Source organism: Chlorocebus sabaeus, chromosome 20 (genome assembly GCF_047675955.1).
Source record: "Chlorocebus sabaeus isolate Y175 chromosome 20, mChlSab1.0.hap1, whole genome shotgun sequence".
In the NCBI taxonomy this organism is placed as follows: Eukaryota; Metazoa; Chordata; class Mammalia; order Primates; family Cercopithecidae; genus Chlorocebus; species Chlorocebus sabaeus.
Window position 1 is genome coordinate 1,500,606 of NC_132923.1, and position 21,120 is coordinate 1,521,725.

At 37.5% G+C, this 21,120-nt stretch overlaps 1 protein-coding gene across 3 annotated transcripts in view; it reads right to left on the bottom strand.

Annotated features, from left to right (window-relative positions):
- Positions 1-21,120, bottom strand: part of ATF6 (activating transcription factor 6) — a 188,473-nt gene that overhangs the window by 142,724 nt on the left and 24,629 nt on the right. For all 3 annotated transcript variants that reach the window (XM_007976372.3, XM_073008194.1, XM_073008195.1), the window contains exons 5-7: positions 19,824-19,953; positions 18,775-18,978; positions 8,547-8,767 (exon numbers count right to left, since the gene is read on the bottom strand). In XM_007976372.3, coding sequence (XP_007974563.3) covers positions 8,547-8,767; positions 18,775-18,978; positions 19,824-19,953 — 555 coding nt within the window. The remainder of the gene's footprint in view (positions 1-8,546; positions 8,768-18,774; positions 18,979-19,823; positions 19,954-21,120) is intronic.

Genomic DNA, 21,120 nt, shown 5'->3' on the forward strand with positions numbered 1-21,120 from the left:
TGGATGGATGGATGGACGGATGCTGGATGGATGGGTAGGTAGGTAGATAAAGAACAAGCCAGCAAATTGGGTAAAAGGTTAACAACAAGTGAATCTGGCTGAAGAATACCTGAGTGTTCTCTGTACTGTTTTTGTTTTTGTACTTTTTGAAATTTAAAATTATAACCAAATACAAAGTTTAACATGTGCACCCATATAATAACCAAAGTTTAACATGTGGGAGCACACACACACAGCTGCAGTGTACACACACTGGGAAGTTATAAGAAGCCATAAGATACTTTCCTTTAGAACTCATACTCAAGGGAGATAAGAGCCACAGAAAAGTCTAACCATAACACTTCAAATTCTTGAATATCATTCTCGAACTACCTGTAAGCAGCCACAAGATCTCTCCTGCTAACAATTAATATTCTTTCACATGGTTATAAAACAGTAATCTTTCAGAGGGAATACCTCTTCAAGAATACACAGCCATCGACACTTTCATTTTTAAAATTTACCATTCTTCTTTGTGAAGTATCTATTTGTATATATTGTCCATTGATTGTTGAATTTGCATTTTTCTCACTGATTTATACCTTTATATATTAAAAATGGTTCTTAAAAGACTGTGAAAATATACATGAGTGTTCAAAGTGGCATTATTCATAACAGACAAAAAGCGGAGACAACCCAAATGTCTACCAACTGATGAATGGATTATCAAAAATGTGGTATATCCATACAACAGAATATTATTCAGCCATAAAAAAGAATAAACACTGATACATGCTTCAACATGGCTGAAGCTTGAAAAACATATGGTAAGTGAAAGAAGCCATACACAAAAGGCCACGTAGTATATGATTCCACTCATATGAAATGTCTAGGACAGACAACTCCACACAGACAGAAAACAGATTAAATGGCTACCAGGGGCTACAGGAAGGGAGGAATGAGGAAAGACTATGGCTAATGGACCATGGGGTTTTCTTTTTAGGGTGACAAAAATATTCTGGAATTAGACAGCAGTGATGGTACCACTAAATTGTACAGTTCAAAAGGGTGACCCTTATGGAATGTGCATTTTATCTCAATGAAGCTGTAAAAAAAAAAAAAAAAAAAAAAAAAAAAAGACAACAAAAGAGGTTATAGACTCCCCAGACAAATGCACATGCACATTGCTAACAACTATATGAGGGATGGGGTGAGGTGGGGTAAAGGGGTGTGATATGATCTGGATTTGTGTCTCTACCCAAATCTCATGTTGAATTGTAATCCCCAATGTTGGAGGAAGGGCCTGGTGAAAGGTGATTAGATCATGGAGGCAGATTTCTGCCTTGCTATTCTCATGATTGTAAGTTCTCATAAGATCTGGTTGTTTAAAAGTATGTAGCACTTTCCCCTTCTCTGTCTTTCTCCTGCTGTAGCCATGTAAGATGTGCCAGCTTCCCCCTCACCCACAGCCATGATTGTAAATTTCCGGAGGCTTCCCCAGTCATGCCTCCTGTACAGCCTGCAGAACCATGAGACGATTAAACCTCTTTTCTTTATACATCATCCAGTTTCAGGTATTTCTTTATAGAAGTGTGAGAACTGACTAATACAGCATGCTGATATGGAAACACTGAAACCCATGCAAGGACTCCATTAAGCCCTGTGACTTCTCAATTAGAAATATCTCAATGGAGGACCATTTGGTAAAACCTATCAAAATTGACAAGTACCTACCTTCTGGCCCAGCAAATCCAATTCTAAAAATTTCTCCCATAGATATATTTGTATATGAACAAAATGAAATAAGTACCAAATTATTCAATGTAGAAATGTTTATAAAGAAAAAGACTGCAAAATTTTACAGTAATTATGGCACCCCTATGAAGTAGGTTACTATATAGCTATTAAAATGCAGCTATTAAAAGAATAAGAAAAAGGCCAGGCACGGTGGCTTATGCCTGTAATCTCAGCACTTTGGGAGGCCACTGCAGGAGGATCATTTGAGACCAGGAGTTCAAGACCACCCTGCGCAATATAACAAGACCCCCATCTCTACAAAAAAAAAAAAAAAAAAATCAAAATTTAGCCAGGTGGCACATATCTAGCTACTCAGGAACCTGAGGCAGGAGGATTGCTTAAGCCCAGGTATTCAAGGCAATAGTGAGCTATGATCGTGCCACTGCACACGACTGCAACAGAGCGGCAGACAGTCTTTTAAAAAAAAAAAAAAAGAACAAGAAAGAAACTTTTTATGCACTGATATGAAAAGATCTCTAAGGTATAAGTGAGAAAAGCAAGCTGCAGGTTGACATGTACAGTATACTACCTTTTCTATAAAATAGGTCAATAAATAAAACTATAAGTACTTATATATTAAAGAACTGTCTCCAGAAGAATGCACACAAAACTAGTAAGAATGACTACCAGACAGGAAAACTGATTTGCAAGAAAGCCTCTGGGGCATAAAAGGACTGTCTCCCTAGAATGAGTCCCCACAAGGTTTTGAGAATGGAAATTAGAGAAAGGAGAGAGAAGTATTTCATTGTTTATTAAGATAAAAATCAGAATCCTTAAAAACAATTATTTATTATTCTTACAAAGATGCCAAACTGCTGGGCACAGTGGCTCATGCCTGTAATCCCAGCACTTTGCGAGGCTGAGGCAGGTGGATCACTTGAGGCCAGGGGTTCGAGAACAGCTTGGCCAACCTGGTGAAACCCCGTCTCTACTAAAAGTACAAAAATTAGCTGGGCAAGGTGGCGCACAGCTGTAGTCCCAGCTACTCAGGAGGCTGAGGCAGGAGAATCGCTTGAACCTGGGAGGCGGAGGTTGCAGTAAGCCAAGAGCACGCCATTGTACTCCAGCCTGGGCAACAGAGCAAGACTTTGTCTCAAAAAAGAAAAAAAAATGCCAAACTAAAAAGTACAAAAAGTACAGAATAAAGAATGCTAAGGTTGCCATAACATAAATTTATCCTAATGCAATGCATCAGGAAGGGAAAATAAACAAAAAAAAACCCTGCTCACTTCCCCTTCCAAAACTACTATAGCCTCAAATGAAACTGAACTGTCAAAATCTTTATTCAAAATAAATGTTTAGAAGCTCCAAACCTACATTTAAAGAGATACTGCAATATTTTAACAAAGCATATTTTCTTTTATTTGCAGAGTTCCTGGTAGCAGCAAAGCCACAATGGAGTGAGCACAGAAGTAATTTTTTTTTACTAAACTCTGGATAACTCCAGCTCTCCAAATCCTTCCTATTGGATTTGTTCTGATAGCTTCCTCTACTTTGCAGCCTAAAGAAATATCATGATCTCAACTTCTTGGTTGTTAGAAGTTATTAAAAAGTGCCTATTCATTATTTATCTTCTGATATCTAAGCTAGCCACATAATTTAAGGAGATTCAGCTCACATTTTGACCTAACCAGAGTACTATTCTTGGGTATTACAGATAATACAAGCAACTTAAATGCCTATTGAAGTTTTGCTTTTTCCCTGAAATAAAACATAGGCACTCTCTGTTTTTCTGAGTTGCTATGCATTGCAAATAGATTATTATAGACATATTTTCTTGAGAAACACGCCTCCAGGGAGTCTCTTATGAGTTTTGCTCCTACACGTCTTATTGGGTAAGCAAAGAATGCAAGGCCCGGACCACTCTTTTCTCAGGCCATTCTCAAGGTTCAGTTACCAACAAGCAACCTTGAAGGATGAGATAAAATCTCCCTCTGGACAATGAGGAGGCTTGCTTTCTGCTTGCTATAAGCATGATAGATTCTCCAAGCTCACATTCCTCCACTGCAAGAGAGGAACACTGTGTGCAGGGCACCCATCTAGGCCCATATCACATCACTTCCATAGAACAATACTAAAAATACCTGAAATCCCTAAATTAACTGTACACCAATTCTAGAGAAAGGAACTACAAAGTTCTAATTTGGTATGACAGGAGAATCCCCTTCACGCCATTTCTAATACCTGCAAACCAGTAGAAAAGGATTCCCCCCAGCACCTACCTTCTCATGATGGTTCTAGGAACCCAAGGCAGGGATTCCCAAAAGGTAGTCATTTTGGGATGGAGGGGATCAAGTTTCCTAACTATAGGATTTAGAAACAGGGTGAAAGGTGATGAAGAGTTTGGAAGGTATTCAGTGGGGTGACTGAGCCGGAAGGAAGGAGGCTCCTAACGGTAGTTTGTATTCCTTCATCAACCTCACATCTGAGGTTATTTCTAGTTCTGTATTAGTTCTGGAAACTTTTCTTTCCATTATTCCCATTTGGTGATTTCCACTAAAAGTATTTGCTCCAATGTGGCCCACTGTGGAAAATGTAGAATTTTACCACTTTTTTTTCTGGTCTTTTGTGCCAATAACTAAAACAATGTAATTCCTATAACCTTAAAACCAGGGCAGTAATGTTTCATAAACTTTATGGGATTATGATGGGTAGGTGGAAGTAGTGAGTGCAATGCAGATTTAAACAGACTGCTTGTTGTTAAGCCCTTGGTTTGACGTGTGGCAACATTAAATAGCCCTTTAAAGAAAGATAAGCATGCTCTCCTATAAAGTCAACTTTGTAGTTCCAAGATTGCCATTTATTAAGAAACTGCACAGAGAACTTCTACACTGAAATGAGAGATCATGTTCATTTTTTCCATCAGGATCACAGTCAAAAACAAACCATATTTCTTGAAAACTTAGGTGAGGTCTCCAAGAGTTAAACAAAACAGATTTGCCAGCAAAAGGCAGGAAGAGTAAGATTATAATTTGAACCAGGCAAACTGTTTCATAACAGAAAATGTGGCATTTAATGCAGTTTGCAGAATATGGTATGCTAAAAACGCTACCCATGGCAGTAGCAGGCCTCTAGAGAGTGAAATCAGCCAAACAAAAGAACTAAAAAAGGTAGAAAAAGAAGCCATGTCAGCATTACAAAGCCACAAAAAACTGATATGATTTTTTTTCTTGGTGATTTATAATTTTTTCACCATACTTTTGGTTTAAAAGTACAAAAAGTATATGATAAAAACATTTTCTTTTTGACCATTTTAAATTAGGAATTTATATTAATTCAAATTTATCCTAATTTAACAGGACTAGTGTTTTAACAGACACATGTAATACTGAGGTCAACAAAGTTACTAATGCAGAAGACTACACAAGCTGATCAAAGTTCTGCTCTGCGACACCTTCTGGAACAGATTTACTTTGGGTTCCTGAGTGGGTTGGCCTGCTGCTAGGAGAGACTAATGCTTCTTTACTTGAAATAAACATTCAGTCAAAATTTCTACCAAAAAAAAAAACCTCATATTGAAAGGCTTGGCTCATGTCTCAATGTGCTGGCCAAGTAAAAATAAGCACAAAAACCTCAATGCAGGTTGACTAGAAAATTATTCTAATTGTCCTTAGGTCTCTTTGCATTAAACATAAAGTACTTGAATCTTTCTTTTATAATCCTGTCAATTCTAAACTTTGAAAAGACTGTGTCTATTCGGCTTTTGTACTCTTAAGGGGGCTCTGTAAATTTAAAGTATTTTTAATGAAATATTTTAGACACGAAAAAAGATAAAGACTAATTAGAACTTTAAAAATACACAGGTCAATGGTATATCACTGTTAAAAAATTAACATAATCTAAATGCACATTCATACAATAAATGTACACACTCATACATTTTACATTCATACATTGAGACTTTGCTGACAAAGTCTTAATTAACATGGAAGAACTGGGGGATGTGTGAGATAGGAAAACATAGAACTAATAAGTATTAGCTTTTGTTTCTAGCAGTATTTATTGGTTCTATATTTTCTCATATTTTTAACAGTGATATACTGTTGACCTATATATTTTTCAAGTTCTAATTAATCTTTATCTTTTTTCATGTCTAAAATAGTTCATTAAAAATACTTTAAATTTACAGAGCCCCCTTAAGAGTACAAAAGCTGAACAGACACGGTCTTTCACACCAGACAACTAATAAAGGATGTCTGGGTAATAGACCAATATATAATTAATTGGACTATGTTTAGAGAGTATAAAATGGGTCAATGGCATACAGTGATGATTGCCAACATTAAGATGCTCTTTATTCAGACAGTAAGCCTAAAAGTGGGGGAAAAAAAAGGCGGGGGGTGCTCTTCTGGTTTTTAAATACAATGACTGTATCCAAAAACCTCATGTTTAGAAGAAACCTTTCTATATCTTTCCTGCGCCTGTTCCAGATAACTCTTCTGGAACAAGCCAAACAATTCTATTTTCCACATAACAATCTTCCTTTCCTGGAAGATGGCTCCCCGGTCTACTTTCCATCCTCTCTTCTTCAGTTTACTGAATCATTCCAACCCTTAACCCACTCCTCTACCTATGGCATGGTTTCTAGATATTCTCCCCATCCTAGCTATGCTTTTCTGGACTTTTCCATGTTTGGGATGACTTAAATTAATATTGTTAATATTTTTTAACAACAGTGATATACTGTTGACCTATGTATTTTTAAAGTTCTATTAGTCTTTATCTTTTTTTCATGTCTAAAATATTTCATAAAAATATTTTAGCCGGGCGCGGTGGCTCAAGCCTGTAATCCCAGCACTCTGGGAGGCCGAGGTGGGCGCATCACAAGGTCAGGAGATCGAGACCATCCTGGCTAACACGGTGAAACCCCGTATCTACTAAAAAATACAAAAAACTAGCCGGGCGAGGTGGCGGGCGCCTGTAGTCCCAGCTACTCGGGAGGCTGAGGCAGGCTGGGAATGGCGTAAACCCGGGAGGCGGAGCTTGCAGTGAGCTGAGATCTGGCCACTGCACTCCAGCCTGGGCGGCAGAGCGAGACTCTGTCTCAAAAAAACAAAAACAAAACCAAAAAAAAAAATTTTTAAATGTACTAACATATTACATAAAGGCAACTTTGGATATTTTCTGTTGCAAGTTTCATTTGGTAATATAAGAAACATTCAAGTTCATAATTTAAAGAGTATTAAAAACAAATTTCGAAGGATTATTTTAAAAAATCCTTTTTCATCATTCTTAACCTGGTTGGTCTCCCATGAAAACCATACTCTTTTCTTATTGGTCACACAACTTTTTAATTGAAAATATCACAGAAAGCTTTTGGATTTTTGTTGTTGTCATTTTTTTTTTTACATATTGTAGAAATTTTTCCATGCACCAAAAGGATAGAAAAATAAACACCCAGCTTCCATGATTATCAACATTTTGCCAATCCAGTTGCCTCTATCCTGTGCTCACCACCTTCCCATCCCAGCAACATATTGTTTCATCTTCAACTGAAACACACACTATGTATTAGAGCCTATTACACCACAAGCATTGTGCTTACCTCTTCTAGTCCTCAAAACAAACCAACATAACAGTCAAGCCTAATCGTGTACTGTCCACGATCTCTAGTCTCATAGCAACACTAATTTTCCTATTCCATGTCTTGACATGCATTGTTTTCAATACCTATACAAACGATGGGACTCTTATTCTAGAAATTGGATGCTCTCCTTTCACTGGACAATATTCCTTTGTTATGAATTTTTACAATATTGCTGGCTGAGATTACTGTTCATGCAACTGTGGAGCAATTTTATAATTAAATGGGTCACTGACATGCCGGTTAATAAATTCTGGTAGACAGATCAGACAGTAGTCTGATAAACAACCTTGCATAACCAACAGGATTTTAAAATTACTTTTCAAATGCATTCTACCTAAAGAAAGGATGAAGTAGTAGTATTAACAACTAGGAGTATCCATTTTTATTTTAAAGAAAACATACACACTTTGCTTTCCCAATCATAACTTTAGAGAATCCACTGTTTCACTATATAACATTCATTAAATTTTAGGACCAAAATGTTCAATTACTGTTTAATACATAACATGAGTTATTTCCAATCATTTTGAAAGAAGGCAAGGGTTAGTTCACAAGTGCGGTCACTGGCTTTAGAGAGTGACAGGTCTTAGGAAACCATGTGATTTATAAATCATAAGAAATCCCTACAACATGCTAGAAAATTTAAAGGTTTGCAAAAATGGGAAAGTACCAAATAATCACGAAGAGACAGAATTCCTAGCAGTAGCAAGTCATCATTATGAAGTGGTGAAAACCCTTCAAAAGGGCAAGGAAGAAAGCTAAATATAAAACCCGCCTAAAAAGTAGTCTATAGACTCTTATCTGAAGAGTTGCTAAAACATTTCAATCAGGAAACTTTGAATCTGTAAAATATTAATGGATGATTGGGTTGAGGGTGTAAGGGCTTGAAAAGAGTAATAAGAGGGTTGGTTCTAAAGAAGAAGTAAAAAAGAGGGAGGTGTGCATACTTCGCTTTTCATCAAACCACTTCAGACTTTCAAAAACCTTTTCACTTAGATTCTAACATAGTAAGCCTTACCCTAATTTTCCTCCAAAGACTAGATGTGCAATTCAGCACACTCTTTTATTTGATGCAATATAAGAAACTCTAAAAAAAAAAAAAAAAAAGGCAACAAAAGCAAAAGGTGTTTTTTGTTGGTTTTTAAATCAGGCATTAAGAGAAGCACTAAGTTTCAAAACTTACATCTGAACCCACATTTCTCATGGTACTTTGTAGGACAGGTTTAGTCACAGAAAGTTTTCCATTCACTGGGCTATTCGCCGAAGGGGCTGGTACCACATTCACCACGTGATTAGGTAGCTGTGTGACTCCCCCAGCAACAGCAAGGACTGGCTGAGCAGAGGGCAGAACTCCAGGTGCTTGAAGTTGTACCACAGTAGGCTGAGATAGCAAAACCGTCTGACCTGCATTAGAAAAAAGAAAAGCAATCAGAAGGTACACAACTGTTGTGGCAGGGGAAGCAGCTTATAATTAGGTCTCTTCTGCAGACGTAATGGGTAAGATCAACACCAAGGGATTTGATACCATCAGTTAAAACATTGGATCAAAAGCAGCACACACTTATGGTGACTTTGTTATGTTTTTAATGGGACCAACTAAATTCATCTCTTTGAACTATCATTAACAATATACTTTCTTATTTATCTTTATCAACTAAATAGCTATCAAATTTGCTGTAATCCCTGGATTTCTAAGAATTAACCTCTGAAATTTGTTGGTGCTAAAAGGATTTGTCTTATTATAAATAACAAATCTTTTACACTGAACATGGAGAGTCATGTATTCTAAATTAATATGATTTACAAATGCACACAACACCAAAAATATCTGAACATAAACGTAGTAATAGTAACTCAGTATTAGAAGAAGAAGGAGCTACAGGCCAGGCACTGTGGCTCACACCTGTAATCCCAGTGCTTTGGGAGGCCAGGAGTTTGAGACCAGGCAAGGCAACATAGTGATACCCTGTCTCTACAAAAAAAAAATGTAAAAATTAGCCGGGTATGGTATGGTGGTATGTACCTCGAGTCTTAGCTACTTGGGAGGCTGAGGCAGGCAGATCCCTAAAAAGGACAAAAAAAAAAAAAAGGACTACAAATACCAAAAAACTTAAAACCATTTGAGATTAAATTTTAGCTAACAATCACGGTAAACATAAATCTGTGATTCAAAATAGTCTGTAGATAACACCAGCCCTTTCCCTCTTCCCCCAAAAATGGCCTTCAATTCTTTTCAGAGTCTTTGGATGTATCATTATTTTAAATTTATGCTAATTTGAGGAGCATTAGTAGAGGTTGAACATCCTTAATCCAAAAACCCAAAATCCAAAATGCTCCAAAATCCAAAACTTTTTGAGTGCTGACACAACTCCACAAGTGGAAAACTCCACACTTCTGGTCCCAAGTATTTTGGATAAGGGATACTCAATCTGTAAAAATGACAATGAAGATGGTGTTGTTAACTCAGCAGAAAAAGTGCCTATAGATGGCATGGTAAAAATGTGTGATGGGCCTAGTGAATGACTAAAGCAGCATACAGTCATAACAGAAAAAGAAATCATGTCAGTTTATAAAATCAAAAAGAGACTTCTAAGACAAAAACTTGTTAATGAGGCAGATGACTCCATAGAAAACATTTCTAGAAGTCATCCAACAGAATGCCTCCTCATCCCTAGAGGACCCACTTCCAGTCCCTCAACGGCTTCTGATGTTTCTTCTCACCTGAAGACATAAAATAGAGGGTACAGTAGGCTTTTAATGAAAACATAGCATCAAAGGCAGAGACTGAAAGCTGCCATTTTTTGTTGTTGCTGTTGTGTAGTAGCTGACACTTCTATTCTGGTGATTCTACTGTCCTGTCTAGTTACCCTGTACACATTATTTTTCCACTGTATTATGGTATGTCATAATTTTTGTTAAGTTCTTACGTGTGAATTTGTGAATAAGTGTAACAAAATGATTGCTTGTCAGTAGCATATGAATTTAGAGCCAGGAATGATGGTGGTGCCAAACAACTACAGATTGTCCACATGAGATAGTGACAACTGTGCTTTCTGATGGTTCAATGTATGCAAACTTTGTTTCATACACAAACTTATTTAAAATATTATATAAAAATTACCTTCAGGCTATGTGTATAAGATATACATGAAACATAAATGAATTTCATGTTAGACTTGGGTTCTGTCCCCAAGATATCTCATTATATATATGCAAATATTCTAAAATCCAAAAGTACCCAAAATCTGAAACACTTCTGGTTGCAAGCATTTCATTTAAGGGGTACTAAACCTGTACCATTAACCTAAAGACTTATACAACTCATAACACTAATCTATTAAAAATTTTACTTGCCTGCTAAGTGCTTCTTTTCAGATCTGGCAGATTTTTACAAGGTGTTGAAAGCCTTGCCTAACATCCACAGCTGCTTGAGCCTATCTAACAAAATGAAGGTACTAAAATAACTGGCAACTAAAATCCCATGTAAATTTATAACTTAAGAAAAAAAAAAACATTATGCTTTCAAACAGGTTGACACATGTAAAACTCAGCTCAGTATTTCAAAGGATCGGGGAAAACTAAAAATCAAAATAAAGATTCAGAACACCTGTTTGTCAAGAACATCTGTCTTAGCTAAAAAAGATAACTTATAAAAGCAAAGCCCTTATTTCAGATGGCCTCAAAAAACACACTGAAAGTAGCAGAATACAATAAGCAGCATTTTATCCCAGATAAGAAGATCTAAAAATAATTTCATGGATTTGGAGTAGAGAATATGTATTAATACTTGGGCATAAATGATGATTAAACATTTTTACCTTCTTATTTTCCCTTGGACTCAGTTTTTCTTTCCCCCAACTTTTACTTTAGGTTCAGGGGGTACACATGCAGATTTGTTACATGGATAAATTGCATGTCACAGGTGTTTGGCACTCAGATTATTTCATCACTCAGGTGATGAGCACAGTACCCAACAGGGAATTTTTTGATCCTCACCCTCCTTGTGTCCTCCACCCTCAAAAGTAGCCCCTGTTGGACGGGCGCGGTGGCTCAAGCCTGTAATCCCAGCACTTTGGGAGGCCGAGACAGGCGGATCACGAGGTCAGGAGATCAAGACCATCCTGGCTAACACGGTGAAACCCCGTCTCTACTAAAAAATACAAAAAACTAGCCGGGTGAGGTGGCGGGCGCCTGTAGTCCCAGCTACTTGGGAGGCTGAGGCAGGAGAATGGTGTAAACCCCGGAGGCGGAGCTTGCAGTGAGCTGAGAACGGGCCACTGTACTCCAGCCAGGGAGACAGAGTGAGACTCCGTCTCAAAAAAAAAAAGTAGCCCCTGTTGTCTATTGTTCCCTTTTTATGTCTATGTGTACTCAATGTATAGCTCCCACTTATAAAAGAGAGCAAGCGGTATTTGGTTTTCCATGCCTGCGTTAATTATCTTAGGACAATGGCCTCCAGCTCCATCCATGTTGGTGCAAAGACCATGATTTCATTCTTTTTTATGGCTGTGTAGTATTGAATGGTGTATATGTACATTTTCTTTATCTAGTTCACCACTGAGGGGCATCTAGCTTGATTCCATGTCTTTACCATTGCAAACAGTTCTATGATGAACATATGTGTGCATGTGTCTTTATATTCCCTGGGGGGTATATACCCAGTAATGGGACTGCTGGGTCAAATGGTAGTTCTGCTTTAAGTTATTTGAGAAATCTACAAACTGCATTCAGTGGATGAACCAATTTACATTCCCACCAGCAATGTATATGCAATCACTTTTCTCTGCAATCTCACCAGCATCGGATATTTTTCAACTTTTTGATAGTAGCCATTCTGACTGATGTGAGATGGTATCTCAATGTGGTTTTGATTTGCATTTCTCTAATGATTAGTGATGTTGAGCATTTTTTCATACGCTTGTTGGCCATGTCTATGTCTTCTTTTGACAAGTGTCTGTTCATGCCCTTTGCCCACTTTTTAATGCGGTTGTTTGTTTTTTGCTTGTTAATTTAAGTTTCTTATAGATTCTGGAGATTTGTTGGATACACTGTTTGCAAATATTCTCTCCCATTCTGTAGGCTGTCCTATTACTCTGTTGATAGTTTCTTTTGCTGTGCAGAAGCTCTTTAATTGATTTTTATTTATTTATTTTTGAGCTCTGTCGCCCAAGCTAGAGTGCAGTGGCACAATCTCAGCTCACTGCACCTGCAGCCTCCTGGGTTCAAGCAATTCTCCTGCCTCAGCCTCCCAAGTAACTGGGATTACAAGCATGCACCACCATGCCTGGCTAATTTATGTATTTTTAGTAGAGATGGGGTTTTACCATATTGGCCAGGCTGGTCTTGAACTCCTGATCTCAAGCGATCCACCCTTCAGCCTCCCAAAGTGCTCGGATTACAGGTGTGAACCACCACGCTCAACCTCTTTTGTTTAATTAGGTCCCATTTGTCGATTTTTGTTTTTGTTGCAATTGCTTTTGGAGTCTTCATCATGAAATCTTTGACAGGGCCTATGTCCAGAACCGTATTTCCTAGATTTTCTTCTAGGGTTTTTATAATTTGGGCATGTACATTTAAGTCTTTCATCCATCTTGAGTTGGGTTTTGTATACACTTAAAGGAAAGGATCCACTTTCAATCTTCTGCATATGGCTAGCCAGTTATCACCATTTATTGAATAGGGCATCCTTTCCCCCAGTCTGTTTTTGTTAAAGACCAGATGGTTGCAGGGGTGCAGCTTTACTTCTGGGTTCTCTAACCTAATCCATCAGTCTATGTGTCTGTTTTTGTACCAGTATCACGCTGTTTTGGTTACTGTAACCTTGTAGTACAGTTTGAAATCAGGTAGTGTGATGCCTCTCACTTTGTTCTTTTTGCTTAGGACTGTTTTGGCTACTTAGGCTCTTTTTCAGTTCCATGTGAACTTTAGAATAGTTTTTTCTAATTGTGTAAAAAATATTATTGACAGTTTGATAGGAATAGCATTAAATCTGTAAATTGCTTTGAGCAGTATGGCCATTTTAACACTATCAATTCTTCCTATCCATGAGCATGGAATGTTTTTCCATTTGTTTGTGTCATCTCTGATTTCTTTCAGCAGTGCTTTGTAATACTCATTGTAGAGATCTTTCACCTCCCCAGCTTGCTGTATTCCCAGGTACTTTATATTCTTTTTTTGGCTATCGTGAATGAAATTGCATTCTTGATTTGGCTCTCAGCTTGAACATTACTGGGGTATAGAAATGCTGCTGACTTTTGTACATTGATTTTGTATCCTAAAACTTTGCTGAAGTTGTGTATCAGATCTACGAGACTTGGGCAGAGACTATGGGTTTTCTAGGTATAGAATCGTATCGTCTGTGAAGAGAGATGGTTTGATTTCCTCTCTTCCTATTTGGATGCCTTTCATTTCTTTCTCTTGCCTGACTGCTATGGCTACAACTTCCGGCACTATGTTGAATATGAGTGGTGAGAGGGGCATCCTTGTCTTGTTCTGGTTCTCAAAGGGAATGCGCTTCCAGCTCTCATACATTCGTTATGATGCTGGCTGTGGACTTGCTATAGATGGTTCTTATTATTCTGAGGTATGTTCCTTTGATGCCTAATTTGTTTTGAGGTAGACTCCATTCTTTTATGAAGTAAAAACATATAAAATGGAGAAATTACTCATAAGCAGACATAAATATGTTTACGCCAAATACGCAAATAAAAATTAGTAACACATAAAGTAAATAGCATATGACTAAGTGTTAGGTTTTAATAACAATAAGAAATTACAGTCAATCTGGCACTATGAAAATACATATTCATCATATTGTAGAGGGAAAAAAAAAAAAAAAAAAAAAACAAGAATTCCCAAGTGCTCAAGTCGTAGCCAGAGCAATCAGGCAAAACAAAGAAATAAAAGGCATCCAAATATGAAGAGAGGAAGTCAAACTACCTCTCACACAGATGATATAATTCTACACCTAGAAAACCCATAGTCTCTCCCCAAAGGCTTCTGAATATAAGAGCTCTCTTTTAATATAAAATAATATCATGGTCACCCAAAATCATCAAGGTTGTCCTTTTAGTTTCTGTGGATTGAGAAAATACATGATGGAAAAAGGCTGCTAAGAATTTAGTGAAGATTTAAAATGAACTTGGAGTTTATTAGTCAGAAGTATAGCTATACAAATTTGAAGAGCTGTACAAAGATATATGAAACAAATTATTTATTTGGTCTACAGAAAATGCTTGCTTCAAGTATGGATTTACAGATGCTCTGCAAAATGCCATAAGGCTACTACCCCCATCACCCACACCCCAGGGTCCACAATACACAGATTGAGAACCACTGACTTAAACCAATACTTTGAGAAGAGTATTACAGGAAGCCATGTTCTACATCATCTGAGTTTAAAAATTATGATTAAAAGACACCCCCCCAAAATTAAACACTGTTCAGGGAAATTTGGGACTATTTTAAAGAATAGAAGAGGTGTAAACATAATGAATTAGGTAACTTATAAGAAAGAATCCTATTTCTAGCTACAGTTACAGATTTAAAGCCCTGGCAGATAACTTGTACAGAAGGCTTTGTAATATTTCTTAAACTAATTAAGAAAAATAATCCAAATCTGTACTGCCAATTGTGTAATTATCACTGTCTCCTTGCTGAGAGTGCTGAGCATCACACAAAGAAGGAGACGTGTGTGTACCAAAGGCAAGGCGTCTGCACCAAATGTGGCTTGAGTCCTACCAAGCCATTGCTGCCTCCTTTTGTTCCCATATAGTACATCAAGCCTTTTCATCCCAGAGTACCCAACTATCCTCAAATTACCCAGCATCTAAATCAGGGATACCCTAAATATTCTAGGCATGTTTGGGTTCAACACAGAATGAGGGGAAACAACTAAATTTCTATGACAATATGTTCAAGTGAAAGAACAAAAAACTCTCATGGTGACTTGGTAAATGCTGACCAGGCCACAAATTACAACGCAAAGAATGGTCTGGGGCCTTAAATAGCAGCCGAACATAGTTACTACTGTTCCTAGTGTGGAAACAGTTAAAAAGGGCATTCCAAAGGCTGTTTATCCATTTCAGCATGCTCAAAATCCTCTCTGGCATTACATGCACAACCTCCTTAACGGAACATGGCTGGATTCAATGCCATACTTTTTTGACTATGTGTAACTCACTGATTTTGATAGTTCTTTCTTTAAAACTTTCTTCAAAGATTTTAAACTATGTATCAAACATTTATTGAATACCTACTTTGTCTGAAATAGCATAGCTGTGTGACTTTAGGCAAATAATCTGTGCTTAGTGTTCTCATCTATAAAATGGAGATATCAGAACCCATCACCATAGAGTTGACATAAGAATTAAATAAGATAATGCACTTAAGCACTTAGAAGAGTGTCTGGCACACAGTAAGAACTTAAATGCAATTATTATTATTATTAATCTCCTTTTCTATATAATAATAGCTTCCATATGGGCACTGCATGAGTTATTAATGTATTAGTTATCACAGTGACTGTTATTTAACTGTTTGTATGAATTTAATTCCCCAATTAAAGTGTAGAATTCTTGAGAGCAAGGGATACATCTGTCATTTTTTTTTAAGGCAATACAGTATAGTGATTATTTATATAGACTCCAAGCCAGACCACCTGGGCTCAAGTTCTGGCTCTATTTCTTATTAGCAGAGTGATCTGGGCAACGTATTTTACCTCTGTCTCCCATTTCAATAATTTTCGCCATCATCTACCCAAAAAGCCCCAAGATAGAAAAATGGAAGTCATCCTAGATACCTTTCTCTCTATCCTTCAGCCTCCTTCTACATGATCCAATTACCAATCTCTATGATTCTACACTTTTAACATCTCTACTCTTCATCCTGGTTCTCCGCTTTTACTGATATTCCAGGTTTTCATTATCTCTCATCTACACTACTCAAAACAGTCTTAAAGGACATGGAGGACTGAGAAGTAGAAGTAGGCATAAGTTGTTGCTGGTTGGTAGAAAATGGTGAGCCAAAAAACTAGGAAAAACAAGAGAATCCAAAGGGCAATGCCAGATTAGTTGAGCTAGAAGAAGGGATTTATAGAAAAGAGTAATATTATAAAGTTCAAAAACTAAACTAGAACGCCAGGCATGGTGGCTCATGCCTTAACCCCAGAGCTTTGGGAGATCGAGGTGGGTAGATCCCTTGAGCCCAGGAGGTCAAGACCAGACTGAGCAATATAGTGAGACCCTCTATTAAAAAAAAAACTAAAAACTAAACTAGAGTCAAATTGTGAAGAGTTTTATATTCCAAGATAGAGAATCTGAGTCTTAAACCTGTGGAAATTATCTCTTCTTTTTCAACGGTAAAATACTTACTACTAGTATTAACATGATTAACCGCATAATGCCTTGCCTATACTTCCCTTCTTCCTCCCTCTCCACTCTCAAATGAATGAAAAACATACCTTAAATCTGTATGTTATTACAATAATACCACCTATTTAGATTGTACTATAAAAACAGACAAGGCGCCAGGCGCGGTGGCTCACACCTGTAATCCCAACACTTTGGGAGGCCGAGGCGGGCAATCACGAGATCAAGAGATCAAGATCATCCTGGCCAACACGATGAAACCCCACCTCTACTAAAAATATAAAAATTAGCTGGGCATGGTGGCACATGCCTGTAGTCCCAGCTACTCTGGAGGCTGAGGCAGGAGAATCACTTGAACCCAGGAGGCAGAAGTTGCAGTGAGCCGAGATCACACCACTGCACTCCAGCCTGGCAACAGAGAGAGATTCCGTCTCAAAAAAAAGAAAAAAAAAAACAGACAAGGTGCAGTTCCTCATATTAGCACATGCTCACAAAAAAATAAGTATAGTCTTCATATCACAGGAAAGTACTGAAGTTTCAAATAACGTGTAATTCAGGTTTCTGGAACTGATAAACTGCTCAGAAAAGAACAGTTTGTCTTCTTACTATAGGTAAGATCTTCCATCACTCAAACATAGTCAATGATCTGCTAAGGGCAAATTCTTAGGAAGACCCCTGCTTTATACACTAGTCATATTAATGTCAGACTTCCTGCATAGACGTATTTTAATAGCTTATGGGAACTAAATGAGTTTCTTCATTAGTTTAAATTCTTAGCCTTTGGGAAGGCACAGATCCTTATGAGATCCTAATGAAAGTTTTGAAGACTATCCCTAGAATAATCCAAATATGAACATACATTAAATCCTGCATTTTATTTCAAGGAGTTCATAAACCCTTAATACACACTTATAAATCACAAGAATACCTATTCTATAGGATTGCTATTTTTCATATGGAAAAAGCAGCAGTTTTGACTTTGTACTGAGAGGACAGGAATTTCAAACTGGTTTTTGTTTGTTTGTCTGTTTATTTTTGGTGGGACTGATTGATGAATTTTCACTGATCCATCCATTTTCTCATCTAGGTCTTCTTTTTATCAATGTCATATTGTCTATGACCATGTAATAGAACAAAGCTAAAAGAGTATCTGGAAATTAAATTTATCAAATTTACCCTCAATAAAACTATGCTCCAAAAACGAGCTAACTATTTACAATTGGAGATGAGATACAGTCATAAAAGCAAATGTAATATTGGTATTTATTTACAACCCATACCCCATTATCGCCTAGTCACATCTGGTGCCAACAAACTAAATCCAGAGAAAAGAATGTTGCACAAGTTTTCTTGAACTCAATGTACACAGACATCAGTATGAGTACAATGATGACTAACCTACCTAAGAGATCTCCATACGCAAATGACTCCTATATCTGAATAGTACCAAATCCTCAGACTTGAACTTCTTTCAATTATGACCTAAACCTCTTATAGAATCACAAGTATATGAGGCCATCTGGTGGATAAAATATGAAACACACAAATTCTTAGCTAGTTGAAAACAGAGTTCAGATCTGCTCATAGTGACCAGGTCAATATACTGTTTACTAAACCATGCACCCTCCTCAGAGATTAAGGGCTTGATTCTATTGCTATCACACACCTGAAATGGACCCTATTATTTTAAATACCCTTAAAAACAAAAAAAGTTCACAGCCACAAAAATCTGGCTGACCTGAACTCTGCATTCAACTAGCTAAAAATTTGTGTTTCTGTATTTAGTCCACCAGATTAAAATGGCACCAAGAAAATGTCCCAGATTTTCAAAATAACCATCGGATGTAACTGGTCTGGAGAGCTATATCTCTTGTTATGACAGGAACCATACATTAGTCACCTCTGCAATGTCCTCATAACCAAATACATTCCTGACAAACAGCACGTGCTCAGAAATTATAACCTGATTTAAAACAAATCATATGACACGACCCTTACTGCCCTCCAAATAAACATACACAGCCTTAAATTCTGCTCAGGTACCTTTAGTGGGTGCAGGTTGTAAACTGATAATTGGTTGCTGCTTTGCCAATGGCATAAGTGTTGGTACTGTCTGAATAATGATGGTTTTTGCTGGAACGCTGGAGTTTGCTTGAGTCTTGGGTGCTGCTGGAAGCAATAAAGGCTTGGGCTGAATTGAAGGTTTTGAATTCACCTGAATTTTTTTCTTTGGAGTCAGTCCATTTTCTGGAGGAAAAACAGACAAACCACAAGTCAATGTGAAAGCAATTAAGCAAGCCCTAAAAAACAGATTCTATCACACACCTTGCTACAATACATATACCTGAATGAACTGAAGAAAAGTACTTCAACTGTTACCTTCTTTTCTAGCCAAGCTGCAGTTTTGGGAATGGGACACACTAACTGGTAAAGGAGAAGAGCTAAAATCATGGAATAACACCCAGAGATTAACAGGTAACAAACGTCATAGTTGAATGGCCCTCCATTCAGTTATCTTTAACAGAAACTTTGAAATCTCTCCTGAAGATGGTGGGGTCTGAGTCTATTTTAAAGTATCTTTCACCTATAAAGACAGAGACAACCAAAGATTATTTCTCCCCTTTCCTCTCCACAGTAATCACTCACAACAAACAATATAGGTCCACCAATTAAAAAACAGCAAGCCAGGCCGAGCGCGGTGGCTCAAGCCTGTAATCCCAGCACTTTGGGAGGCCGAGACAGGCGGATCACGAGGTCAGGAGATCGAGACCATCCTGGCTAACACGGTGAAACCCCGTCTCTACTAAAAATACAAAAAAAATTAGCCGGGCGTGGTGGTGCGTGCCTGTAGTCCCAGCTACTCGGAGGCTGAGGCAGGAGAATAGCGTGAACCCAGAAGGCGGAGCTTGCAGTGAGCCAAGATGGTGCCCCTGCACTCAAGCCTGGGCGACAAAGTGAGACTCCGTCTCAAAAAAAAAAAAAAAAAACGCCAGCCTAATACACATAAACTTAATCCAGCATTTTCCTTTAAGAAATGGAACCTAAGCTCAATCTGAAACAGAAATAACAGAAGTTAGGAGATAGAGTAATACCAGTCTTGTTCCTAGGACCAGTGACAGGCTTATCTTCCTTCAGTGGCTCTGCTGAAGAGGGACTATTAGAGCTTTCACCATATAAGGAAAGAGGAGACATCTGAGAACTAGAAGACAAATCCAACTCCTCCTGTAGCAAAATAAAAACAAAGATTAATGAGTATAATCCTTAAGCAGCAAATTGCATAGAAAAGGAGGAGACCCATATATAAACAGAAAAACACTTCAAGGTAACTTCAAGGGAAAGGTATATTAGAAACTGTATCTATATATTAAGTAGTAAGTGACTATCAGCATGATCCATCTATATCAAAGGAAAAAAAATCAAAATGCTGAGTAAGTCTATGCCATCCTGTTATATTAAAGATATGAGTCATTGATCTGTTTCTACATTTCTTCCTACAAACTACAAACACACACACACACACACACAAACATAAAACTTGATTGCTAGTCATACAAACATCCAGTATCAGTATAAGGTTGCAGTTAAAATGCCAATATCCTTTCTCCATAATCTCTCTTATTCAGTCTTAAAAGAATATCAAAAGCAAAATAATTTTATTTTTATCCTTTTCTATTTTCTATTTTGTAATACTGCCTTTCTTCCAAATGTAAAAGAAAGATGCATGAATGGAGCAGTGCTATTTTCTTTTTTTTGAGGCAGAGTCTCACTCTGTTGCCCAAGCTGGAGTGCAGTGACGCAATCTCAGCTCACTGCAACCTCTGCCTTCCAGGTTCAAGCAATTCTCCTGCCTTAGCCTCCCGAGTAGCTACGACCACAGATGTGTGCCACCATGCCTTGCTAAGTTTTTGTATTTTTGGTAGAGAGGGGTTTCACCATGTTGGCTGGGCTGCTCTAGAACTCCTGACGTCATATGATCCACCTGCCTTGGCCTCCCAAAGTGCTGGGATTACAGGCGTGAACCACCCCACCCAGCCAGCAGTGCTATTTTCTTTAATTTAGTAGGTGAATTCATAATGACTGAGATACATAAAGATAACATTCGCATTTTCCCAAAGTCTTTTAATATTCAGTGAATCTGTCTCAGTTTGTTAGAATAAAGAAACAACATAGAAGTAGCAATTCAATTCAGACAGAAAAGATGGGATATATGATCACGCAATAAACATAATCTCTACTTCATACCATCTTCAAAATAATCTATAAGAATATAAAAACAAAATTTAAGAGAATACTTGTTTACTCTCAGGATGTTCTTAAGTCTGAACACCCAGAAGCCACAAAGGAAGAAGAAATAGATTTGAACAAATAATAAGTAAAATATTTAACAAT